Below are 27,460 nucleotides of genomic sequence, written 5' to 3'. Positions count from 1 at the left end.
GAGTGCAAATTATGCGATCCAGGAAGAGAGCCAGAGGGACCAAGAGGCAAAGAATGATGTGGTGCATTCTAGATGGGACCTAGAAAAAAAGGGGCAGGGAGGAAAATAGCATGGATATTGGGGCCGGGGGGAGAAACACAATATTACAGTATAACAACAATAATAATCACTGTTCCTTTTATAGTGGTCTCACTGTGCCAGGGGCCATTATAACTGCTCTACATGTATTAACCCAATTACTTCCACAATCCCAGGAGGTGGGTGTTTATTCCCGTTTTATAGCTGAAGAAACTGAGGGATAGAGAGACTCTGTGAGTTGCCCAAGGTCACACAGCTATATTCCATGGTGGGAGTCAAGCCAAGTAATGGAGCTGCTGAGTTCCTGCTTTTAGAGCTGAGGGGTGGAGAAGGAGCAAGGAGGGGGGAGTAGGCGAGAAGAGAGACAACAAGGAAATACCTTGTACAGTCCCACGGTGATGAGGGCCAGAAGCAACAGCCCCCCCACGGAACTGCCCACGATGAGTGGTACAGGGTCGTGAATTTCATACTGCTCCACTTTGGTCTCTGTCTGGGGGAAAGAGACTCTGGATTTCTGGAAATGTCCTCAATCACACCTTTAGCACTCCCTGAACCACCCCCACCTCCCCACCCCCGCTATGCTCCCAACCCACCCCTCACTCTTCCTTTTCCCTCTCTTCCCTTTCTCTCTCTAACTCTCTTTATCCAAAGAGCTCCAGTAGCCCAGCTTTCCTCCTCCCTCCAACACTCCCTCTGGGCCCCCAGACAAATACCTGGGCCCTCACAAATGCCTGCTGTCCTGGAAGCAGGGCAAACACAGAATTGTTAAACAAGATCTCCGCTGTGCTCACAACCAGGAGGTAGTTATTCGCAGTCTGTGGAAGAGAGCAGTGTGGGAGCTGAACCCGTGGGCCCTGAAGTATCACATCTGCATTTGGCTGAACCTCAGGACCCCACATACCTTGATATACCAGTCAAATGAGAGATTGCCTTTGAGGGTGACAGTGAATTCTTCCTGGGTGCTGAAGGAAGGAATGTCACACTGGATTCTCCTGCAGACTGCAATAGAGCAGTTCTGGCAAGGGTTGGAGAGAAGGGAGATGACTAAGAAAGCTGGAATGTGGAAAACATCACCGTGGATTCAGCCCACTAAATGAGGAGGCCATGTTGGGTTCTAGCGAGGGGATGGAGCTGAGGGCCCACGAGTCCCACTCACCAGCACTGAGGTCTTCTTAATCTCAGCCAGGAAATCAGTGTGAGGAGGAAGCCTTTCTTCAGTGTAGCATGAATTGTAGATGTTCTGAGGAAAGAGAGACACTGTGAGAAGAGACAGCAATGAGGGCTCCTGGGACCATCATAAAGGAGAGATGAGACTGCCTGGGTCTAGGTGAGGACCAGACTGGGTGGCTCCAAAATCTAGAGGGGGAAAGAGATTTTAGGAAAGACCAGGGCCATGGAGGGAGGAGTTGGGGCCACCCCCTCAAGCCCAGCTAGACTTACCTGGGAGAAGTTGACCTGGACGTTGTCTAACACTGTCACCTTGTTCAGCAGGACAGGGACCAAGAAGACCACACTGATGGAGGGGCTCCTCTGCCCCAGGTTATTGAACTGCATTGGGTGTGGAGGGCAGAAAGGGAGTCAGGTTTCTGGGTCTGTCTCCTCCTGCCAGATCCTGAGATCAGCTTCCCACCTCCTACAGCCCAGTACACCTGAATAAGGCCTCATTTCCCCAGGAGTCCTGCCCCCTGGATGTTTTCTGGGAGGCAGTAGAGTGTAGTAGCTAAACACTAGAGAGCCAGAAAGGCTCTTGAGTGACCTTGGACATGTTTTTTTAACATCTCTGAGCCCCAGTTCCTTCATCTGTAAACTGGGAATGATGACAGTGCTTAGTTAGTTATCTTATGAAGATAAAATGAGTTAATTATTTACGTGTGTGTGTACATATACATATGTGCATGCTTGTGTGTGTAGAGAGTGAGAAGGAGCTTAGAACTGTGCTTAGCACATAGTAGGCACTTTATACATGGTTCCCATCATTATTTCTGCATTCCTATCACATTGATTTTCCTCCCCAGCCTCCTTCTCAGAACCCAGACTTCCCCAGCTCCCCACCTGATATTGATGCTCCATAATCAGGCTGGTCTTCTCTGACGCTGTGAAGTTGAGATATTTGGTAGAGTGCTCAAGGCTGATGGGATAAAGAAGGGGTAGGGGCAGGAGACAACACAGCATCAGGGCTGTTCTGGGAAGGCATCTGGGGCTAAGAGTGTAAAGGGGTGAAGAGGCACGTGGGTAATGTGACCCTGACGGATGCAGGTAAGATGATGTGAAGGGACAATGAATGTTGGACACAGTGTGGGCCAGTTTGGGCCATTCATACACACACACAAATATATAAACACATACACAGTCACACAGGTGCACATACGTCCTTAGACACATTACACAAATACATAATTGCCCATGTCCAGCTCAGTGGTGAATGCTGAGCTAAGGCAGCACCTGGTGACCACCATGTAGACAGCGTATTTCACAGGCAGTTCCAGCTGGAATTCGCTTTTGTTGGTCTTGGGCATGTTGTTCTCACTGAAGGGAAAGAGAAAGCTCTAATCAGCTCTTCAGAACTGAGACTCAACCTTTCCTTCCTCCTGTTCCTCACCGTCCACCTCCAATAGATCACCAATTCCTGTCATCCCTGCATTCTAACATCATTATTCTCTAACTCCTTCCCCCTACCTAGCCCAGACCCATCCCCACTGATATGGATGTCTGCAGAAACCTTCTCCTAACTGGTTCCCCAATTCAAAACTGCTCCCAATCCTGGGAAGTGACCTTTCTAGCATACAAATCCAATCATGACATTCCCATAAGTTAAACCGTAAATTCCCTAACATCACCTATCAGTCATTTTATGACATGGCTGCAGCCCATCTCTCCAGCCCATATCTAACCACCAACTCCCTAAATCCTGCATGAGGTGTTTAGACCCATACTGAGCTTCCATTCCTTAAACGCACCTTGATCTTTGCAGTCTCAGGACTCTGCCTGGTACTTGCCTCCTTCTTTCTACTTCATGCCCACCATCAGTTCATGCCTTTGCTTGGCTAACTCACAGTCTAAATCTTCAGAAGTTTTCTCTGAACACCAAGCTCCAAAGAATACTCTACATCCCCCCATTTAATCATTCATTTCATACTGTATTGTAATTGCCGATTTACTTGTTTATCTTTGCCACTAAAGTATAAGCCCCGTGGGGGCAGGAACTACATCTGTCTTGTCCGTGACTGCCTCACCAGCACTGACCGCAATGCCTACCACATGGTGGGTGCTCCATCAGTGTTTGATGAGCTGAAGGGAAATTCAGTAGGAAAAAGGGCAAAGATCCACCCTGGAAATGGGGCTGGGGCTTCAAAGGGGAGGACACTTGAAGGGGGGGAGCTGGGCACAGCACACCTGGTCACATTGGCTTTGAGGAGTAATTTGTTTCCAAAAGAAGCAGCAGAGTCCACGTCGAATGTGATATTAAAGGTGACCTGGATTTGGAGAAAGGAGAGGCAGTGATGAGAATAGAAGTAGCAACCCAATGTCCATCAACTGATGAAATAAAATGTCCATACAATGAAATATTATTCATCTATAAAAAGAAATAAAGTACTGATACACGCTACAACATGGATAAACCTTAAAAACTTTATGTTAACTCAAAGAAGCCAGTCACAAAGGACCTCATACTGTATGATTCCATTTATATGAAATGTCCAGTATGGACAAATCTATAGAGAAAGAAAGATTAGTGATTGCCAACTGTGGGAGAGGATAGAAGTATTGGAGGTGGTGATGGCTAAGGGCAGCAGGGTCTCTTTTTGAGGTAATAAAAAGGTTCTGCAATCGATGATGCTAATGCAAAACTCTGTGAATGTACTAAAAGTTTTGAAAGTGCACTTTCAAAGGATGGGTTGTACAGCTTGTGAATTATCTCAAAAAAGCTGTCTTTAAAAAAAGGGATTTACCAAAAAAAAAAAAAAAATCAAAGAGCTAAATTTCAGGAGAATATAAAAGGAGGGATAAAAGAAGGAGCCAATAGTTCTGACCTCAGAGTTGTCTGGGAAGATGGGGTGGTTTATGTTGCAGCTGCTGCTCTTCAGGCGCCCAGGCTCTTCAGGAGAGGGCCCAGACTCACAGACCAGGCGCCAGGATCGCTGTGAGCGCTGGTTCTGGAAAGCAAGGGAAGTAGAGGTGGTCATTTCAACAGCCATATTAGCTAAAGGGATGAGAAAAGGTCAGATAGAACCTGAGACAAATTCTGTCACCTGGGCCCCTGACACTCTCCGATAGGACAAGCCAGATGGATAGAAGAAGGTGACCTGAGTCCTGTAGGAGTCCTCACCCTGGTTTCTCACAGTCACAGTCACATTGAGGTCCCGGGGACCACCCACCACCAGTGTGTCCAGGCTGTAGGAGGAACCAAAGACCATGAGGTGCTGTGGCAAGTCTGCTCTGGTGGAAAAATGATGTGAACATTTGAAGAGAGAAGGGAGTAGACGAGACACCTGCAAGCGACTTGTGGTACACAAATAGCAGCTCCCTCACAGGCCAGGGGAAAAGAAAGTCTTGTCATGATGTAGGTTTAGAAGAGGCAATGAGGAAAAGAAACTCACTTCATAAAACTGAAGGTGATGCTGAGGTCATCCTGGCAGATGTTGTCATTGCCACAATTTTTCTCAAAGGGGAACTGTAAAAATAGAATAAAATCAAATGAAAAGAAAGGAAACAATGGAATGATGGGAAATAAAATAATAAGATGAAATATCAAAATAAAATTATATGAAATAAAATAAAATGAGCTTCAGTAATCTTGGCTCTGGTCTTTTCCATGCCCCAAACACAAAACCACCAAACCCACTGCCGTGGAGTCCATTCTGACTCATAGCAACTCTATAGGACAGAGTAGAACTGCCCCATAGAGTTTCCAAGGAGCACCTGGCAGATTCTAACTGTCGACCTCTTGGTTAACAGCTGTAGCATTTAACCACTACGCCACCAGGATTTCCAGTTTCCATGCCCACAGGGCCCCAACTCTAGCACTCACCAAGGCTGTGAAGAGTCTCTGAGCATCCACAGCCAGCACTGGACGGAGATTCCCGAAAGAGGGTGCGGGCCGCCCCACCAAAGAGAAGTTGAGGCGCAAGACGATGGGGGTCACTGAGTCCTCTACACAACCCTAAGAGACAATGAGGGTATGGGAGTGTGCCCTCCCCAGCTTCCCATATCCACCCCATGCTCGGAGGACCTGGGGGTCCAATCACCGGCCTGCTCACCGGTAACAATAGCTTCAGGGTGCCACAATTCACCGTCATCGCCAAGGTCCTTGTTTGTCTATGTGTACTGTTCTTTGTCTCATCAAAGATGGCACGGGGGTTTGGGCGGCCAGAGTCCAGAGCCAAGTCATAAGTGATGATGCTCTGGATCTGTCCTGAAGGGGCAGAATAGCACTGGGTGAGGAGTCCAGGCTTCAGAGTCAGAAGGAGAGGGGTATGAGGCACAACTCCATTGCTCCCCAGCTGTGTGATTTCAGCTTGTTATCTAACCTTTCTGAGTCTCAACTCCTTGTTTTTAAAGTGAAAATAATAACTGCACCTTCCCATTGGTGAAGATAAATGAAATAATGCCTAAAAGAATTTAGCACTGTACCTGCCACATAGCAAGTGCTCAATAAAAGATCACCTTCTATCATGTACCATGAAGTTAATAATTTTTCAGGCTGCTTTGGTTTCCAACAGCTTGATTATAATGCACCTTGATATGGCTATGTTTATATTTATATTAAAAAAAAAACTAGTTTTTTTTTGTAGAGAATCTTGATGTCTTTCATCAGTTTTAGAGAATTCTTAACCACTGTAGCTTCTTTTTTATTTTCTTCCTCCTCTCTTTCTGGGATTCCAGTTACATGTTTGTTAGCTCTTTCACCATGTCCCACACATCGCCTATGATTTGTTTCTTGTATTTTTCATCCTTTTTTCTCTACATGTTAATCTGAACTCTTTCATTTAATGTCTTTTGGTTCACTAATCTTCTGTTCTGCTTCTAATCTGCTATTAAAACTGTTTATGAAATTCTTAATTTTAGTCATTGTATTACTTCTAGAGTTTCCATCTGACTCTATTTTATGATTTTCAGGTTTTTGCCAACGTTCTCCATTCTTCTTTTAAAGATAGTAATTGTAGTTATTCTAAGGTCCTTATCTGGTAGCTCTAATTTCTAAATTAAATGTGAGTCTGTTTCTATTGTTTATTGTTTCTCTTTGCTGCTAATCAATTGTTTTATGGATCATAGGTCTTTGCTGAAATTCTCCATCCTTTCCATTGTATTCTGGAAGACATTAATTGTAGTTACTTTTAAATCCCTATCTAATATCTTTAATCTCTGAATTCACCCATGGGTCTGTTTCTATTGTCTATTGTTTCTCTTGGTTACTAATTAATTGTCTCAATGGAAAGACCTACGTGTTTGCCAAGACTCCTCTCAAATCTTTGTCTCTTAAGTCCTAGAAATCTGCTGAATTCCCTGCTCAGCTCTTTAGTTTCCCAACTAGTTTTCTACTGGATTTCTTAGTGTATTGAACTGAGCATGCATGGCTTAGGAGTCAGCCAATGACTTGAAAGGAGTTTCTGTGTAGATTTTGCAGTACCTTGCCTGTAATTTCCTACTCTCTAAGACCTTGTCTCTCAATTTCCAGCCATGCTGACTGCCCCTAACTCTGACTGCTGTCTCCTTAGACCAATAAGACTGCTTCTAGAAAGTTAATTGTGTTCTTCCTCCACCCTGTTTCTTTTTAGTACCACCATTACCATTCCCCCACTTCAATCATCAAGCTATTCTTTGAGAATACAGATAAAGGAAGAAGTCAGGCTGGTTGTGATAAAATGTATGCTTGAATGATTTTTGAATTTGTGTTTGGTTTAATCAACTCAATTTCCCCTTTAAATGAATTCTTTCTCACATAAAAAATCCTGGTTGATTCACAGATACGGTGTACTTAGTTCTCTGGAGAACTGAGAGAATGAGGGATGATTACATGCTCACTTCTTTGATGGGGTTTTCTGAGACTCTACGACTAGCACAGAGATAGCCTGCTCACTCAGCCAAACTTGGAGAAGGCTTGTCAGAGCCTTTGAGAACTGAGCTCTGGACAGTCGGAAGGCTGAGCAGACTTGGCTGCCATTTAACCTTTTCAGACTTACCTACCAAGCCTCACCTTCTCCCAGTCGGTCCCGTGTGATTTTCCGCACACGGAAGCAGACTCTGACCTCCCCAGCATTCTGGTTTTTCAGCACCTGTTCACGACATTCAAATGCATTCCTTGCCACTTCCCTGGGTGTGAACTCCATGGCAACATCAACTTTCAATACTGGCTGGGACCTGCAGAGACATCAAAGGATCATCAGGGGCCTCAGACAGCAAAGAGGCTCCTTCAAGAGAGGACACCTGGTGTGCTCCAAAGGGATTCTCACCTGAGCAGTAGCATATGCCCCTGGGCTCCTACAGCCAGGTCCACCAGACCATCCATTGTCATATCCTGGCCCCCACTCAGTGACTGACCAAAATACTGGAGCCGGGGAGACAGCTGAGAGCCTTCAACCCGCTGAGGCAAAAAAGAGGAGAGAATGAGGAAAAACAGTAAAATATGTCATTCAGTCACTCAGGGTGACCTGATAAGTTGAGGTTCTCTGGTCTCCACTCAAGTCTCATCTTCCATAACTTTGTTTAAGGAATTAGAGGAACTGTTTACCTTATACCACAATCTTAATATAATACCCAAAATTTCCATCAAATACCTGGGTTTTCCAGGGAAAACAAAAATTTTACAGGAAAAGAAAAGTACAGAGTATACTATTTGGCTCAACTGAATCTCATTTACATGGTCAGGATAATGTAAACACTAAGTATTTATCTAACAAAAATTATCATATAAATACAAGGAATGAATGAGACAGGAGGGCAGGGGAATAGAAGGGGTGTTAATGTGTGGCAAGAGCTGAGCTGAGAGCTCAACCGTTACCTCCCATAGTGGGAAATCATTGCTAAAATGAAAATCAAGAAGTAACAACATGATCATGTTATTTGGAAGTATGGAGAATCAGTGAAAGAGCTGAAAGTAGTTTCATCGAGAGAAGGGGAAATGTGTGTGTGGAAATTGTTATTTTTTTATAATGAGCCTTTTGGAATCATTTCACTCTTCAAACTGTGTGCAAAAATGACACTGAAAAAATAAGTCAAATAATAAGTTAAAAAGAAAAATTTTAAGCGATTTTGTCAACTGGAAGGAGGCATGGAGAAACATGGGATGCTGGAAACCTGTGCAATCTTTATCTAAGTGGTTGTTACTTGTGTTTACACATATGTAAAAATCCATCACTTCGGATTTGTGTACTTACTGCATGTATATTATATCTCAAATTTTTTTCAAGAAAAAAGTAACTGTATTCTGTTTGGAGGAAGCTGTGTTTTGAAATGCTGTGTTAGTTTGGAGAATCATACCAGCTCCACCCCACTCAGCCCCAATCCTAGGAAAAAAAGGCAGTGAAAAATGCAAACAGGAGAATAGGATAGCATGATCTTTCCCGTATTTCTTTAATCCCAAAGTCTGTGTGTGTGTGTGTGTGTGTGTGTGTGTGTGTGTGTGTACGCATCTGTGGACATATGAAGCACTCTCCCTTAACCTTGTCTTCCTTTTGAGGGTGACTTATGGTGGGAATGAGGGAGTCAGGGCTTTCACTGTTAACTATAGACTTTTAAATTTCTACAAGAATATAAATCCTCTGTAATAAAAAAATAAAATAAAACCAGAGTCTTTAACCTCCATTTACACAGCAAAACAGCAGGCACCAGTGAAAAGAAAAATAATTATAACGCTCGTATAGTTGTGGAGTGAGTCTCTGCTGCCCAGAGAGAAATGTGTAAGACAGCATTTCTCAGCTTTATCTGCATCTAAAGAACATATTTAACAACAACAAAAAAAATACTAGGGTCTGTACTTATATGGTGCAAAAGAAAATGAAGGAAATCAAAGGCTCAAAGAAGAAACTAGTCCACAGGACTAATAGCCCACACAAACCACAGCCTCTTCTAATCTGAGACCAAAAGAATTAGATGGTGCCCAGCCACCACTACTGACTATTTTGACTAGGGACACAGCAGGAGGTCCTAGATGAAATGGGAGAAAAATGTAGAAAAGTCAAATTCCTAAAAAAAGGCCAGACCAATTGGACTGATAGAGGCTAGAGGAACCTCCAAGACTATCACCCTAAGATACCCTTTGAGCTTGGAACTGAAGCGATTTCTGGAGTTCACCTTTCAGCTAAATAATAGGTTGACTTATAAAATAAACAATATAACCCTTGAATAATGTGCTCTATTGAACAATCAGCTGTACGAGACCAAACTGTCAACATTTACCCAAAAGCAAAGATGAGAAGGCAAGGAGAGGAAGGGAAGCTGTATCAATGGAAACAGAGAAAACACAATGGAAATAATGAGAATGCTGACACATTATGAAAACTGTAACCAATGGTATGGAACAATTTGTATACTACTTGTTAAATGAGAACCCAATTTACTGAGTAAGGTTTCACCTAATAAAATATTATTTAGAAAAATACAGGGACGTATATAACATATTATCCCATGTATATAAAATTCCAATAATCTGTGGAGGAAAATAATCAGACCAGTAGTTGCCTCTGGGGTGAGGTTAGGGGCAGGAAGTGACAAAGAAGGGGTAAAAAAAAAAAAAAAGAAGGGGTAGGAAGAAAATTTCTGGAGGATAATGATCTTTGGTATCAATAGGGGCACATATCACACAAATGTATGCATTTGTCAAAACTCATTGAAAGGCTAAAGACACTAAAAATTTGTGCATTTCACTGTCTGTAAATTTTACTTTAAAAAAAAAAAACTGTAAACAAACAGCAGATACATAGACCAATGGGACAGAATTGAGAATCTAGACATAAATTCATCCAACTATGAGCAGGTGATATTTGACAAAGGCCCAAAGTCTGTTAAACAGGGAAAAGACAGTCTCTTTAACAAATGGTGCTGGCATAACTGGATATCCATCTGCAAAAAAAATGAAACAAGACTCATACCTCACACGATGCTCAAACGCTAACTCCAAATGGATCAAAGACCTAAATATAAAACCCAAAACAATAAAGATCATGGAAGAAAAAATAGGGACAACACTAGGAGCCCTAATACATGGCATAAACAGAATACAAGCCATAACTAATGATGCACAAACACCAGAGGAGAAACTAGACAACTGGGAGCTCCTAAAAATCAAACATTTATGCTCATCCAAAGACTTCGCCAAAAGAGTAAAGACAGCCTACAGACTGGGAAAAAAATTTTGGCTACAACAAATCTGATCAGCGTCTAATCTCTAAAATTTATAAGATACTGCAAAACCTCAACAATAAAAAGGCAAATAACCCAATTTAGAAAAGGACAAAGGATATGAACAGGCACTTCACCAAAGAAGACATTCAGGTGGCTAACGGATATGTGAGGAAATGCTCATGATCATTAGCCATTACAGAAATGCAACTAAAAACTACAGTGAGATACCATCTCACCCCAACAAGGTTAGCATTAATCCAAAAAACACAAAATAATAAATGCTGGAGAGGTTGTGGAAAGACTGGAACAGTTATACACTGCTGGTGGGGACGTAAAATGGTACAACCACTATGGGAATAGATTTGACACGTCCTTAAAAAGTTAGAAGTACCATATAATCTAGCAATCTCACTTCTTGGAATATACCCTAGAGAAATAAGAGCCCTCACATGAATAGATACAAGCACACCCAGGTTCACTGCAGCACTGTTCACGATAGCAAAAAGATGGAAACAACCTAGGTGCCCATCAAGGGATGGATAAACAAAGCACGGTATAGTCACACAATGGAATATTATGCAATGATAAAGGACAACTATAAATCCGAGAAACATCTCATAACATGGATGAATCTGGAAGGCATTATGCTGAGTGAAATCAGTCAGTCACAAAAGGACAAATACTGTATGAAACTACTATTAAAAGAACTCAAGAAAAGGTTTAAACACAGAAGAAAACATTCTTTGATGGTTATGATGGTGGGGAGGGAGGGAGAGGGGTATTCCTTAATAGTAGTCGAGAATTATCATAGGTGAAGAAAAGGACAACACACAATACAGGGGAAGTCAGTACAACTGGACTAAACCAAAAGCTAAGAAGTTACCTAAATAGAACTAAACACTTAGAAGCACAGAGTAGCAGGGGAGGGGTCTGAAGACCATGGTTTCAGGGTACATCCAGGTCAATTGGCATAACAAAGTTTATTGAGAAAACATTCTCCATCCTACTTTGGTGAGTGGCATATTGTTGTTCTTTTTAGGTGCCGTGGAGTCAGTTCTGACTCATAGCAACCCTATGCACAACAGAATGAAACACTGCCCCGTCCTACACCATCCTTACAATCGTTGTTATGCTTCAGCTCATTGTTGCAGCCGCTGTGTCAATCCATCTCATTGAGGGTCTTCCTCTTTCCCACTGATCCTGTACTCTGCCAAGCATGATGTCCTTCTCCAGGCACTGATCCCTCCTGACAACATGTCCAAAGTAAGTAAGACGCAGTCTCACCCTCCTTGCCTCCAAGGATCATTCAGGCCGTACTCCTTCCAAGACAGATTTGTTCATTCTTTTGGCAGTCCATGGTACCTTCAATATTCTTCTCCAGCACCACAATTCAAAGGCGTCAACTCTTCTTCAGTCTTCCTTATTCGTTGTCCAGCTTTCATATGCATATGATGTCACTGAAAATGCCATGGCTTGGGTCAGGCACACCTTAGTCTCCAGGGTGACATCTTTGTTCTTCAACACTTTGAAGAGGTCCGTTGCAGCAGATTTGCCCAATGCAATCCGTCTTTTGATTTCTTGACTGCTGCTTCCACGGCTGTTGAATTCTGGATCCAGGTAAAAAGAAATCCTTGACAACTTCAATCTTTTCTCCGTTTATCATGATGTTGCTCATTGGTCCAGTTGTGAGGATTTTGGTTTTCTTTATGTTGAGGTGTAATCCATACTGAAAGCTGTGGTCTTTGATCCTCATTAGTAAGCGCTTCAGGTCCTCTTCACTTTCAGCAAGCAAGGTTGTGTCATCTGCATAACGCAGGTTGTTAATGAGCCTTCCTCCAATCCTGATGCCCTGTTCTTCTTCATATAGTCCAGATTCTCATATTATTTGCTCAGCATACAGGTTAAATAGGTATGGTGAAAGAATACAACCCTGATGCACACCTTTCCTGACTTTAAACCAATCAGTATCCCCTTGTTCTGTCCAAACAACTGCCTCTTGCTCTATGTAAAGGTTCCTCATGAGCACAATTAAGTGTTCTGGAATTCCCATTCTTCGCAGTGTTATCCATAGTTTGTTATGACACACACAGTCGAATGCCTTTGCATAGTCAAAAAAACACAGGTAAACATCCTTCTGGTATTCTCTGCTTTCAGCCAGGATCCATCTGACATCAACGATGATATCCCTGGTTCCACGTCCTCCCCTGAAACCAGCCTGAATTTCCGGCGGTTCCCTGTCGATACACTGCTGCAGGTGGTTTTGAATGATCTTCAGCAAAATTTTGCTTGCGTGTGATATTAATGATATTGTTCTGTAATTTCCACGTTCGGTTGGATCACCTTTCTTGGGAATATGGATCTCTTCCAGTCAGTTGGTCAGGAAGCTGTCTTCCATATTTCTTGGCATAGACAAGTGAACACCTCCAGCGCTGCATCTGTTTGTTGAAACATCTCAATTGATATTCCATCAATTCCTGGAGCCTTGTTTTTCGCCAATGCCTTCAGAGCAGCTTGGACTTCTTCCTTCAGTATCATCGGTTCCTGATCATATGCCTCCTCTTGAAATGGTTGAATATCGACTAATTCTTTTTGGTATGATGACTCTGTGTATTCCTTCCATCTTCTTTTGATGCTTCCTGCGTCGTTTAATATTTTCCCCATGGAATCCTTCACTATTGCAACTCGAGGCTTGAATTTTTTCTTCAGTTCTTTCAGCTTGAGAAACGCCAAGCGTGTTCTTCTCTTTTGGTTTTCCCTCTCCAGCTCTTTGCACATGTCATTATAATACTTCACTTTGTCTTCTCCAGAGGCTCTTTGAAATCTTCTGCTCAGTTCTTTTACTTCATCAATTCTTCCTTTTGCTTTAGCTGCTCGACGCTCAAGAGCAAGTTTCAGAGTCTCCTCTGACATCCACCTTGGTCTTTTCTTTCTTTCCTGTCTTTTCAGTGACCTTTTGATTTCTTCATGGATGATGTCCTTGATGTCATTCCACAACTCATCTGGTCTTCGGTCACCAGTGTTCAATGCATCAAGTCTATTTTTGAGATGGTCTCTAAATTCAGGTGGAATATACTCAAGGTCATATTTTGGCTCTCGTGGACTTGCTCTGATTTTCTTCAGTTTCACCTTGAACTTGCGTATGAACAATGGACGGTCTGTTCCACAGTCGGCCCCTGGCCTTGTTCTGACTGAGGATATTGAGCTTTTCCATCATCTCTTTCCACAGATGTAGTCAATTTGATTTCTGTGTGTTCCATCTGGCGAGGTCCATGTGGATAGTCACCGTTTATGTTGATGAAAGAAGGTATTTGCAATGAAGAAGTCGTTGGTCTTGCAAAATTCTATCATTCGATCTCCGGCATTGTTTCTATCCCCATGGCCATATTTTCCAACTACTGATCCTTCTTCTTTGTTTCCAACTTTCCCATTCCAATCGCCAGTAATTATCAATGCATCTTGATTGCATGTTCGATCAATTTCAGACTGCAGCAGCTGATAAAAGTCTTCTATTTCTTCATCTTTGGCCCTAGTGGCTGGTGGGTAAATTTGAATAATAGCCATATTAACTGGTCTTCCTTGTAGGCATATTGATATTATCCTATCACTGACAGCATTGTACTTCAGGATAGATCTTGAAACATTCTTTTTGACGATGAATGCAACACCATTCCTCTTTGAGTTGTCATTCCCAGGGTAGTAGACTATATGATTGTCCAATTCAAAATGGCCAATACCAATCCATTTCAGTTCACTAATGCCTAGGATATCAATGTTTATGCGTTCCATTTCATTTTTGACGATTTCCAGTTTTCCTAGATTCATACTTTGTACATTCCAGGTTCCAATTATTACTGGATGTTTGCAGCTCTTTCTTCTCATTTTGAGTCGTGCCCCATCAGCAAATGAAAATCCCAAAAGCTTGACTCCATCCACATCGTTAAGGTCAACTGTACTTTGAGGAGGCAGCTCTTCCCCAGTCATCTTTTGAGTGCCTTCCAACCTGGGGGACTCGTCTTCCAGCACTATATCAGACAATGTTCCGCTGCTATTCATAAGGTTTTCACTGGCTAATGCTTTTCAGAAGTAGACTGCTGGGTCCTTCTTCCTAGTCTGTCTTAGTCTGGAATCTCAGCTGAAACCTGTCCTCCATGGGTGACCCTGCTGGTATCTGAATACCAGTGACATAGCTTCCAGCATCACAGCAACACACAAGCCCCCACAGTACGACAAACTGACAGACACAGGTGAGTGGCATATGGGGTCTTAAAAGTTAGCAAGTGACCATCTAAGATGCACCAACTGGTCCCAACCCACCTGGAACAAAGGAGAATGAAGAATACCAAAGACACAAGGAAAACATGAGCCCCAGAGACAGAAAGGGCCATATAAACCAGAGACTCCATCAGCCTGAGACCAAAAGAAATTGATGGTGCCCAGCTACTACCAATGACTGCCCTGACAGGGAACACAACAGAGAGTCCCTGACGCAGCAGGAGAACTGTGGGGTGCAGAATTCAAATTCTAGTAAAAAGACCAGGCTTAGTGGTCTGAGACAGCAGGGAACCCAGAAAACATGGCCCCCAGACTCTTTGTTAGCCCAAAACTAAATCTGTTCTGGAAGCTGACTCTTCAGACAAAGATTAGACTGGAATATAAGACATAAAATGATACTCATGAGGAGTGTGCTTCTTAGCTCAAGTAGATACATAAGACCAAATGGGCAGCTCCTGTCCAGAGGCAAGATGAAAAGGCAGAAAGGGACAGGAGCTGGTTGAATGGACAAGGGAAATCCAGATTAGAAAGGAGGAGTGTGCTGTCACATTATACGTAGAGCAACTAAGGTCACATAACAATGTGTATATAAATTCTTGTAAGAGAAACTAACTTGAATGTAAACTTTCACTTAAAGCACAATAAAAAAGAAAAAAAACTGTAAACAAATATTGATTTCTACTAAATATACATGCTGAAGCTTAGGTGGAAAGTGGACAGATGCTACACCTTACTTTTAAATGAATTAAAATGTACATAAAATGGACTGATGGATGAATAGAAAAGGACAGATAAAAGGATGATTATGACATAGTAAATATAGTAAAATGTTACTGATAGGTGATAGATATATCAGTGCTCACTATACAATTCTTTCAACTTTGTTGTATATTTGAAAGATTTTCAAATAAAATGTAAAATGATCTACTGATACCTGGTGTTCCAACCTCAGAACAATTAAATCAGAACCCCTATTGGTGGGGTCAAGCCCCTGGGTGGCACAAGCAGTTTGCACTCAGCTACTAACCTAAAGGTTGGCAGTTCAAATCCACCCAGTGGCGTGAGGGAAGAAAGCCCTGGCGATGTGCTGCCATAAAGATTATAGCCAAAGAAAACCCCTACGGAGCAGTTTTACTCCGTAACACATGAGGTTGCCGTGAGTCAGAATTGACTTCACAGCAATAGGTTTGGTTTTTTGGTGTTATTAATGGGGTCCAAACATCTGCTTTTTTTTTTTTTTTAAGACCTTCAGGTGATTTTAATGTGTGGGCAGGGTTCTCTGGGATTTGGCAGAAGTTAGGGTACACAGAGAGAAAGGACTTAAGAAAAATGTGAGGCTGGAAAAGAGCTGGAGACTGAGGCCAGACAACAGAGATAGCCTAAGCTGGCTGCAGTGACAGAGAATATGACACAGGTGAGATGGAACCAGACTGTGAGGGTCCCTCCACACAGTAGGCTTCATAGGGTAGGCAACAGGGAGCCATTTTAGAGAAGTAACCAGTTGTGGAGACCAGGATGCAAGGTGACAACCTATCAAGACGTGCAACATAATTTGCTGAACTCAGCGCAAAAGAAAAATGCAGAGCCCCTTGTCCAAAAATTATGAAGAATTTCAAGACAGGGACAGAAGAGCATCGAACCAAGTGTAGGACCCTTCTGAGAGTGGGATCCTGTGGGACTTCACAAGTTGTGCATCCCTGAAGTGTACACTCCTAGTAGAGGGACCAACCATGGGGACTTCCCGGGGTGTGAGACTTTCAGTGCTAAAAACCAGGATGGGCTTGGGCAAACCACTGGTCATCTACCAGTATTTTAACTTAAATAAAGGAATTACATCCCAACACATCCAGCTTGCCATTTTATCATTTCTGACTCCCTCATCACTAAAGTGGAGGTAATGATCTCCCCCTCTCCACCAGGCACCTTCTGGTTTGTGGTGAGGATTAATCCAGCGGCTACTTTGAGGTTTCTCTGAAGTGTGTGTTATTATTCTTGAAGATTCTGCAATGGAAACCTGGGAGGACTGATCTAGCAATTGTTGGAACCGTTGTATTAGAAAGGGACAGATCATTGAAGAAGCAACTGTCATGACAAAGACAGTGACAGGGCCTCACCTGGCTGTGGGAGGGGCTGATGCCCAGTCCTGATGTTCCATGAAATAGGTAGACAGCACCCCGGTTCTCCTGCTCCCCCGGTGCCCCAATGGCCACATCTGTCAGCTTGTCTCCATTCATGTCTCCCAGCACTGTCAGGGCTGCCCCAAAGCGGCCCCATGGATGGCCCTGCTCCCCGCGGAGAACAGCCTCACACCGCCACTTGGCCCGCTGTTGAGCAAAACTAGTGTTAGCCCCAACTGGGACAACCCCTCCACCCCACACCTGGGGCCCACCCAGCCCAGGCCCTGTCAGTCACTCACCCCTTGGGGCAGGGGACAGACAGACACCTGGCCCCCCCGGGCCTGCTCATAGTAATGGGGGGCCCCAATGAGGACCAAGTCAGTGCTGCTGTCTCTGTTCACATCCACAGAGCAGAGGGAGGCTCCAAAATAGGAGCCGATCTGAAAGAAATGGGGCCAGGATCACATACCTCTTCCCACTAAAAGCGAAGCGGGGGGAGGGTTTCACCTTGAAGAAAAGTCACATCTGCTGGGGAAAGCCCTTTGGAGCCAATATGATCCTGTATATAATTCATGTTAAATTCTTATTTGAATGTGCTGCCAGCTAGAGGAGACTATTACAGTCAATGGGCCATGGGTGAGGATTTACCCCCAATGGTCTTCCAGGGAGATTATTACAGTAGCAAAGGAGAAGTTGGATTGGGCGATAAAGAGAAAAAAGCCTGGAAGGACAGACAGGACACCTATTCAATATATTGGACGTCTTTACAAAAAAACCAAACCCAGCGCCGTCCAGTCAATTCTGACTCATAGCGACTCTATAGGACAAAGTAGAACTGCCCCATAGAGTTTCCAAGGAGCGCCTGGCGGATTCGAACTACTGACCCTAAGGTTACCAGCCTTAGCACTTAACCACTACGCCACCAGGGTTTCCACTGGACGTCTTTAGGGGAATAAAAATTAAAACTGACAGTCTGATTGATGAAGAATCAACTGGCTTGAATTAAAAATAACTATTGCTACCCAGAAATTGTTTTGTGATATTGAAAAACAATGTTTACATATCAGTAAAAGAATTTTAAAAGGATGTTTAATATCAAGATGTAGAATTTATGTGTAAGATTTGTCCATTTAATCCATCATTCATTCACTCATTCATTCATTCAACAAATAAGGGTTTGCTGTTTGTCAAGTCAAGGCCAAGTTATGGAGACACAGCACCTTTTAGAACTTTCAGTGCAGGAGGGTGGGGGGAACGAATAGTAAATGGATAACCAGGGAGATGTATATACCATTTATGAACTGGGACAAGTTCTAGGAAGGAAAAATGTGAGAGGCATCATGCCACGACTCCCTGCAACCTGATTTCTGCCACATGTACCATTGAGGTGGCCTCACTGATAGCCCAGCAAAGGCATGTATGGTTTCATGAGTTTTGACAAACACATAAAATCATATAACCACCACCACAGTCAAGATACAGTTTCATCACCCTCATGCCCCATTATAATTAACCTCTCCCCGCTTGCAGTGATTGAGCCCAGCAATCACCGATCTGCTTTTTGTCTCTATAATTTTGCCTTTTCCTGAATGTCATATAAAGGGAATTACATAGTATGTCACCCGTGGGTTTGGCATCTTTCACCTAAGAAAAAAATTCACCTAGAATGATACATTTGAGGTTCGTCCATGCTGTTCTATGTCCATTCTTTTACATTGCTGAATATTGTATTCCGTTTTACGGATGTACCACAGTTTGTTTATCCATTTCCAGTTGAAGGACATTTGGTTTGTTTCTAGTTTTCAGTGATTAGAAATAGAGCTACTAGAAACATTTGCATGCAATTTTCATGTGGACACATGTTTTCACTTCCCTTAGGCAAATATCCAGGAGTAGGATTGCTGGTATGGTAAGTGTATGTTGAACTTTCTAAGAATTTGGCAAACTGTTTACCAAAGTAGCCCTGCCATTTTCCATTCTCATAGCACTGTATTAGAGTACCAACTGCTACATACTCCTGTCTGCACTTGATATTGCCAGTTTATATTTATCTCAGCCATTCCAACAAGTGTCCAGCATCCCTGGTGGTGCAGTGGTTAAGCGCTCAGCTGCTAAGTGGCAGGTCAACAGCTTCAACCCAATGGCCACTCCACAGGAGAAAGATGTGGCAGTCTGCTTCCCTAAAAATTTACAGCCTTGAAAACACTATGGTGAAGCTCTACTCTGTCCTTAGGGTCACTATGACTCCACAGCAGCGGGTTTGGTTTGTTTCAGTTTTAATGATCAATGACGTTGAACATATTTTCACGTGTTTTTTTGCTATTAGAATATCTTTTTTGTGAAGTGTCTCTTCAAATCTTTTGCTCATTTTTTAGTTGAGTTTTTAGATTTCTTATTGTTGAGTTCTGAGGGTTCCTTATATATTCTGCATATGTCTTCTGTCAGATAAAACCCCACTGCCGCCAAGTCGATTCCAACTCATAGTAACCATATAGGACAGAGTAGAACTCTCCCACAGGGTTTCCAAGGAGCACCCGATGGATTCAAACTGCAGACCTTTTGGTTAGGAGTCGTAGCTCTTAACCACTACACCACAAGGGTTTCCATATACAATGTAACCAAAAACAATTTTTGCAAATATTTTCCCCAGTTTGTGGCATGCCTTTTCATTCTCTTAATAGTGTCTTTCTCAAAACAAGCTTTTCTAATTTTCATGAAGTCTGATTTATTATTTTTTCTTTTTTGAATCATGCTTTTAGTGTCAGGCCTAAGAACTATGCATAACCCAAGGTCATAAAGATTATCTCTTGTGTTTTCTTCTGAAAGCTTTATAGTTTTAGATTTTACATTTTGTTCTATGACCTATTTTGGATTAATTTTTTATATGGTGCAAGGCATGGGTAGAGGTTTGGTTTTGGTTTTTTTGTTGTTGGTGTTTTTGCCTATGGATGTCCAATTGTTCCAGCACCATTTGTTGGAAAGATCCTCCATCAAATCGTCTTTATGTTTTTCTTGGAAATCAGTTGGCCATATATGAATCAATTTATTTCAGGACACTCTATTCTGTTTCACTGGCCTATGTGTCTACCTTTTTTCCAATGTCACCTTCTTGATTACTGTAACTTTATACTAAATCTTAAAATCAGTAGCATATAAATTCTTCACTAAATACCTCAGAGGTATTTATCTAAATTTTTTTTTAGAACTGTTTTGGATGTTCTACTTCCTTTGATTTTTCCATGTCAATTTTAGAAGCAGTTTGTTGAGTCTATAAAATCCCTTTTAGGGCTTTGATTGGGGTTGTGTTCAATCTATAAATAAATTTGGGGAAAATCAATACCTTAATATTCAGTCTTCTAATCCAGGAAAACAGTATACCTTTCCATTCATTTAGGTCTTTGATTTTTCTCATCACTGATTTATAGTTTTCATCATACAGGTATTATATGTATTTTGTTAGATTTACACCTAAGTATTATATAGGTTTGGTATTATTGTAAATGGTACTGATTTTTTTATTTAGATCTCCAATTTTTTGTTGCTAGTACAGAAATAGGAGCCCTGGGGGCACACTGGTTAAGAACTTGGCTGCTAACCAAACTGTCGACAGTTCAAATCCACTAGCTGCTCCTTGGAAACCCTATGGGGTATTTTTGGTTTAGTATAGAAATACAATTGGTTTTTATATATATTGATCTTGTATCCTGCAAACTTAATAAAATAATTTATAGTTATAAGAGCTTTTTTATAGAATCTTTGGAATTTTCCACAGAGTCAAGCATGTCTTTTTTTTTTTTCCTTGCCTTATTGCACGTGCTAGGTCTTCCAATATGATATCAAATACAAATAGAGAAAATAGATACGCTTGCTTTCCTTCCAGTTCTAGGACAAAAGCATTTTCTTTCACTATTAAGTATGATGTTAGTTGTAGGTTTTTTGTATGTGCTCTTTTCCAGGTTGAGAAAGTTCCCTTTAGTTCCTAGTTTGCTACAAGTTTTTATCATGAAAGGATGTTGTATTATGTCAAATTACTTTTCTGTATCTATTAAGGTGATCATATTTCTTTTTCTTCTCTACTCTCTTGCTATAGTGAAATTAAAAATTTTTTTCAAAATAGTTTTGTTTTATTGAGATAAAATTTACATAACACGATGTTGTTGTTAGATGCTGTCGAGTCTATTTTCAACTCATAGCAACCCCATGTGTCAGAATAAAACTACCCAATAGGGTTTTCTAGGTTGTAATCTTTATGGAAGCAGATCACCAGATCTTCCCTGCAGAGTTATTGGGTGGGTTTGAACTGCCAACCTTTAGGTTAGTAGCCAAGCACTTAACCATAGTGCCACCAGGGCTCCTTTACATAACACAGAATTCATTATCTTAAAGTGCACAATCAGTGGTTTTCCATAGATTCACAATGTTGTGTGAACATCACTACTACCTAGTTCCAGAACATTTCCATCGCCCCAAAAAGAAACCCTATATTTCTTAGCAGCCAATCCCAATTCCCCCTTTCCCCTATCCCCTGGTAACCACTAATCTACTTTCTGTCTCTCTTGTCTATTCTGGACATTTCATATTCCTCCTTTCCCCTATCCCCTGGTAACCACTAATCTACTTTCTGTCTCTATTGTCTATTCTGGACATTTCATATAAATGAATTCACACAGGTGTAGTCTTTTATGACTGGTTTCTTTCTCTTAGGAAAATATTTTTAAGATTTATCGGTATTGTAGCATGTATCAGCACTTTGTTCTTTTTATTGCCGAATGATGCTTCATTTTACGGATATACCACATTTCGTTTAATCGTTCGTCAGCTGACAGACACTTGGGTTGTTTCTACCATTTGTCTGTTATATATAATGCTGCTTTGAAGACCCACGCACAACTTTCTGTATGAATATATGCTTTCATTTCTTCTGGGAATATATCTAGGAGTAGAACTGCTAGGTCATGGGGTAACTCTACATTTAAATGCTTGAGGAACTGCCAGACTGTTTTCCAAAGGGGGTGCACCATTTTACATTTGAAACAGCAATGTTCGAGAGTCCCAATTTCTCCACATCGTGGCCAACACTTTTTTTTTAAATATCTTTTTAATATTCTAATGAGTGCAAAGTGGTATCTCATTGTGGTTTTGATTTGCATTTCCCTAATAATTAATGTTTTTTTTTTTTTAATAATGATGTGGAGCATCTTTTCCTGTGTTTATTGGCCATTTGCATATCTTCCTTAGAAAAATATCTACCCACATCTTTGCCCATTTTTAATTAGGTTATTCATCTTTTTATTAGAAAAGTTTGAAGTTTGCTTTATTATATTCTGGATACTAAACCCTTGCCAGATATATGATTCACAAATATTTTCTCCTGTTCTGTAAACTGTCATTTCACTTTCTTGATGGCGTCCTTTAACATAAAAGAGTTTTTTTTTTATGAAGTTTAATTTTCTAGTTTTCTTTGGTTGTTGTGCTTTTTGTGTCATATCTAAGAAACCATTGCCAAACTCAACACCATGAACATTCACACCTATGTCTCCTTCTAAGACCTTTATACTTTTAGTTCTTACGTTTAGGTGTTTGATTCATTTTGAGTTAATTTTTGTATATGATATGAGGCAAGGGTCCAATTTTATCCTTTGCATGTAGATATCCGATGTCCCAGCACCATTTGTTAAAAAGACTATTTCTTTCTCCATTGAATGATCTTGGCACTCTTGTGGAAAATCAATTAGCAATAGATGCATGAGTTTATTTTTGGACTTTCAATTCTATTCCTTTGATGTATAGGTCTATTTTTACACTAGTACCAAGCTGTTCTGATCATTCAAAATTTTTTAGTACGTTTGAAACCAGGAAGTGAGGGTCCTCCAACTATGTTTCTTTTTTTTCTTTTTTATTTCAAGATGGTTTTGGCTATTCTTGGACCCTTGCATTTCCCTATGAACTTTAGGATCAGTTTGTCCATTTCCGCAACACTGATGGATTTTTAAATGTTGAACAAACCTTCTATTGCCTGGGATAAACCACATTTGGTCATGACGCATTATCCTTTTTACATATTGTTGTATTCGATTTGCTAATGTTTTGTTGAGGATGTTTTGGCCTGTAGTCAACAAAGGGTCTTAAACTGAAGACTTATATAAACAGTTTCTCATTTAGAAACTTTACCTTCCCTCTATAGATTAGAAGGGGGGCAATTTTGGACTTTGGGAGACCAGTAAGTCCACATAAGAGATGACCATGGCCTGGATCAGGTTGATGGCTGTAGAAATGGAGGCAGTGGACAGATTCTGGAGGTTCCTGTCTCCCACCCTCCTTCCCAATGTTTTCTCTCATGACTCCATCACCCCATACACACACACTCTGAACTCCAGTTTTACTGAACTCTGACCTATGCTCTCTCCTTCCTTTAGCCCTTTTCTTCCCTCACACTTCACTTTTCTAGCTCCTCCACCTCAGGCCTTGGCTTAACTGTTCCTTCTTCCAGAAAGCCTTCCCTGATACCTTTGTGTGGATGCCCCCCTATTTTCAACCACAGCACCCAGACTGTCCCAGTTTAAGAATTTGTTTGTGTGACTACGTTTGCGTGAAGAAGCGGGGTGAGGGAATTGACCAGCCAGCCTTTCTCATGTAATCCTGAACTGGACACACAAAACAGAGAAGTAGCGTCACACCCACACTTGACTTCTGGAATTTCCCTACACATTCTCCCCCATCCCTCCCTTGTATGTATCAGGCACTGATGCCATCAAAATTCATGTGTTGATGAAATCTTCGGAAAGACTATGTGAAGATTTGACTATTAGCAAAGAATTGGGACAAGCTATTCAGGTGTCAGGGCAAACTTGTTTGATCCACATATGATATATTAACTGTAGACCAAAGAGAGCCTCTGATAAAAAAAATTAAAAGAAAAGACATAGAACTGTATGTACAATATTGTGGGTGCGGTTCTGTTTCAGGGATTTGCAAGAATGGTTTTGAACAAGGATTTTTGCCTCACAAATCAGCCTCTACAGCAACCATACTGCTTGTGCAAGGTGATAATGAAAATATTTAACAGCTGGGGCTGCACAGGCACAGTCCAGTGGTTTTGCTAGAGTAGGTCCTAGACGCCCCTGAGGTGTCCTGCCTTGGCCTCATAGTCCCTAAATCATGGGGAAGTCCGAAGCATTCTGGGGGAGGGGCCAGAGTACATTGGCAGAGGGAGCATCTCAGGGAAGCAGCTCTTTATTGACAGGTACAGATATATTTCAATACTTTAATAGCTAGTATAACTGTAACAGTTCAGGTACTGGTTGAATAAAGTCTCTGGGAACAGGTAAACTGGTAGAGAGCTCTGTACAAGCCAAGTATTGTTATTTATTGTTGTTAGAAAAGCTGAGAGCACAACATTGTCAAATGCAAAGCCCTCTGCGGACTCCTTCACAAGGCTCTGCCATGTATCACATCTGGCGATGCCCCTTCTGGCATCCCTCAGCCCCCACAGAGCCTCTGTTTGCACATTCATGCTACACACACTGTGCACTCACCTGGCTCCCCTGGACAGAAGCATGTGTCTTCCAGGTGCCAACATCCTGTTTGAACATCACCACCAGGCCAGTATGTTGATATCGAGGTGCCCCCAGAACCAGACTCTGTACCCGGTTTCGCAAGATGACTTCAGCAGCATAACCTGAAAACAGTGGTCTAAGGGGAGAAGTGCTTTCCCTTGCAGACACTGCTCCCTCTCCGACAAGCAGGCCCATCCCTTGGGTATGAACAATGAGATAGCCCCATGCTTGTTAAGTTAGGGCCTCTGGTCCCCATACTATATTCTACTTTGTAAACATAATTAAAGTTAAATTTTGAAATTTTTCTCTTTAAATCTATTCCAAAGGCCTGTGAAAGAAGTAAAGACATCCACGCGAGTTGAGTTACACCACATGCTGCTCCTTTCTTTGAGTAACCTTGCCCTCCCCACTTACCTAAGTAAGCATCATTCATGTCTGAATCCACTCTGGTTGTGTTGATGAAGGTCACTTTATTCTCTGAAGTTCTCAAAAAAGCTCCACCAGCCCAGTCAAAACTCCCCACGGCACCCATCAAGGGACCATTCTGGGGAAAGGGTTAGATCAGAATTGACGAGAAAGGGAGGAGAAACTTCTGCTGCCCATCAAAACAGTACCCCTCAATGAGTACCCAGCACAGAGAACCCCAAACCTTTGTGCTTCTTCTCTACCCCCCACAATCTAATGGGGGGCCACTTACAGATGTGATGGCAGCACTGAAGCCTTCCTGAGACATCTCATACTCAAATGAGCTGCTGCTTCCTGTCTGAGTACCTGTGAGGAGGAGAACTTTCTACATTAAGAAAGCAAAAGAATCTAAAACAGGGGCTGTAAATGCAAATGCCTATGGTGGCCAGACAAAAAAGACTCGGGTGGGAATTGTGTTGCAGTGGAGTTTGAATCCACACCAGCTGCTCCTTGGAAACCCTGTGGGGCAGTTCTATTCTGTCCTATAGGGTCACTGTAAGTCAGAATCAACTCGATGGCAGAATTTGATCTTTTTGGTTTTGGAAAACACATGTTCTTTTTCTTAAAGGTGTGGCTGAATTGACTCGACGGCGGTTGAGTTTGGTTTTAGTTTTGGTTTCACTGCTATTCAGCTCTACCAAGTGGGAATATGGTCCTTGAAGTGTCTAATCTTCCAAATTCCCAAGAGAAGCCAGAAATTCAGATTGTATCAGAAATTCCACAATTTTGAAGTTCCTTTATTCATCAAAGATTTATTGAGCACCTTCTGTCTGCCCAGCATTGGGATATAGAATTGAACCAAACAGACAAATGTTGGCAACACATCCAAATTTTTGGAAGTATACTATGTGGGATTTGGCTCCCCTGCCTTCCAAATTTCAAACTATAGCCAAGACTTGTAAAATTAGAGAGCCTAGATTCCTCAGTTGCAAAGAAATTGACCAAAAGAGGCCAGGATGACTGGATCCTGGAGGAATTGGAGAGAGAGTTGGTGTTGAGGGTCAGGATACCAATGGTTGAGAGGTCCTAGTTTCTAGAGGGGAACAAGTGTCTAGGTGAGGGGCTGTCTCTGGAGGTGCCTTGGAACACAGAAGCCTGACTCACCCTCAATTGCAAAGATCTTTTCTTGCAGCTGGTTTTGAATAGTCTTCAGAGCTTCAAAGTTATCCACCTGGAACACGTGTTCAGAAGATGGCTTGCTTGCAATGATATCAAGCTCTTCACGGTTTTTCTTACTAAAAAAGGCATCTCCCACCTGTTACCAAGGAACAGAGACCAAAGAAGACACTGTCTGGGGGCAGCAGTCCTCATCCAGCAAAGAAAATTCTTAAGGAAAAAATCTGAAACATTATTTGTCACATGAGGGAATGTACCAGAAGGCCCCTGGGACAGGGCTTTTGGGTACAGGGGGCAGGTTGTGTGCTGCACAAGAGCACTGTGCCGAGGGGGGAAATTGGGGGCTGAAATCTAGCCTTTGAACCATTTGCTATGCTATGCATTTTGGTGCAGGGTTGGTCTCCCCCAAGAAGTGGAGTCTTCTTGACATGAAGGTGCTCCTGCTTGCCAAACCACACACCCATGGCAATGCCTTTTTCTAATTCACACAAGTTTTTGTGGTAGTTTGATTACCTTAATGGTCTCAACTCTTTAATCTTTCCTATATCCAAGTCTTTTCCCCCAAAACTTTGCTGTGCCTTCCTACTCTTGGTGGGGCAAACTGTCACACTCATTTTCTCTGGATTCAGGCATGTGTCTTGCTATGGTCACTGGCTGTTGTCAAATGTGATGCAAGCGAGGCTTGAAAAAGCACTTCCACATTTCCACCTGCTCCTTTGTTCCTTGCCTTCACCATGAGGACATGCCCAAGGTAGCCCATTGAAGGATGAGATACTGGGAACAAAGCCAAGTCACCCCAGTTGTCCCAGCCAAAGTAATTCCAATCCAACAGAAAGAGCTAACAACCCCCAGACATGTGACAGAGGTCAGCCAAGAGAAGCAGCTGGCCATAGATCTTCGGTGAACCCAGCTGAGACCAAAAAACTGCACAGCTGACCTACACACTTACTGTTTTAAGCCACTGAATATTGGATGGTTTGTTACACAATATTACTGTGACAATAGAGGACTAATACAGGTGTATATGCACTAGCAGTGACTCTTGCCCTGCTTTGATTTTATTGATATTTTCAAGTTGAAGATAGGGTGAATCCAGTCAAAAACCCTCCAAGGAAGCATCAGGCCCAAGAGCCACATTTCCTACCCCAATGACATAGCGAATGACCCCTTCTCTGTCTGCTTCGGGAATGACATCCTCGTAGTTCAAGGGATCGCCGTACTTTTCTCCATCTGTGATGACAACTAAGATCTTAAGGGCATTCTTCCGGGCCCCATAGCTGCTGTGAAACAGTTCCCTTCTGTCCAGGGAAGAGAAGTGACAAAGTCAAATGCAAGTAGACAGAAGTACTATTAATGCTCAAGAGGAAATGTCAGCTGAGTCACAGACACAGGTACAGCTGGACTTGTCTAGGAGGGTCTCAGTTTCCTCTGAGACTGACACTGAAATGTGGCTGCCCAAGATCTGGAAAGGTACCATGGGAGCGGGGGGACAGTGGGAGAAAGGAATGTGGAAAG

General features: G+C 42.2%; 1 protein-coding gene across 3 annotated transcripts in view; it reads right to left on the bottom strand.

Annotated features, from left to right (window-relative positions):
- ITGAM (integrin subunit alpha M) overlaps positions 1 to 27,460 on the bottom strand; it is a 48,353-nt gene that overhangs the window by 6,098 nt on the left and 14,795 nt on the right. For 2 of the 3 annotated variants that reach the window (XM_064294835.1, XM_064294837.1), the window contains 22 exons: positions 27,090 to 27,243; positions 25,934 to 26,084; positions 25,062 to 25,135; positions 24,779 to 24,908; positions 24,344 to 24,486; positions 17,108 to 17,248; positions 16,806 to 17,015; positions 7,530 to 7,660; positions 7,274 to 7,437; positions 5,337 to 5,491; positions 5,108 to 5,239; positions 4,677 to 4,750; positions 4,329 to 4,470; positions 4,110 to 4,232; positions 3,472 to 3,551; positions 2,521 to 2,604; positions 2,131 to 2,206; positions 1,519 to 1,626; positions 1,235 to 1,318; positions 980 to 1,093; positions 792 to 893; positions 458 to 568 (listed from right to left, as the gene is read on the bottom strand). In XM_064294835.1, coding sequence (XP_064150905.1) covers positions 458 to 568; positions 792 to 893; positions 980 to 1,093; positions 1,235 to 1,318; positions 1,519 to 1,626; positions 2,131 to 2,206; positions 2,521 to 2,604; positions 3,472 to 3,551; positions 4,110 to 4,232; positions 4,329 to 4,470; positions 4,677 to 4,750; positions 5,108 to 5,239; positions 5,337 to 5,491; positions 7,274 to 7,437; positions 7,530 to 7,660; positions 16,806 to 17,015; positions 17,108 to 17,248; positions 24,344 to 24,486; positions 24,779 to 24,908; positions 25,062 to 25,135; positions 25,934 to 26,084; positions 27,090 to 27,243 — 2,683 coding nt within the window. The remainder of the gene's footprint in view (positions 1 to 457; positions 569 to 791; positions 894 to 979; positions 1,094 to 1,234; positions 1,319 to 1,518; positions 1,627 to 2,130; positions 2,207 to 2,520; positions 2,605 to 3,471; positions 3,552 to 4,109; positions 4,233 to 4,328; positions 4,471 to 4,676; positions 4,751 to 5,107; positions 5,240 to 5,336; positions 5,492 to 7,273; positions 7,438 to 7,529; positions 7,661 to 16,805; positions 17,016 to 17,107; positions 17,249 to 24,343; positions 24,487 to 24,778; positions 24,909 to 25,061; positions 25,136 to 25,933; positions 26,085 to 27,089; positions 27,244 to 27,460) is intronic. The other variant, XM_064294836.1, reaches the window with a different exon arrangement.

Source organism: Loxodonta africana, chromosome 12, assembly GCF_030014295.1.
Source record: "Loxodonta africana isolate mLoxAfr1 chromosome 12, mLoxAfr1.hap2, whole genome shotgun sequence".
NCBI lineage: Eukaryota > Metazoa > Chordata > Mammalia > Proboscidea > Elephantidae > Loxodonta > Loxodonta africana.
Note: the sequence above shows the minus strand (reverse complement) of the source record. Positions and strands in the feature narration are given on the sequence as shown.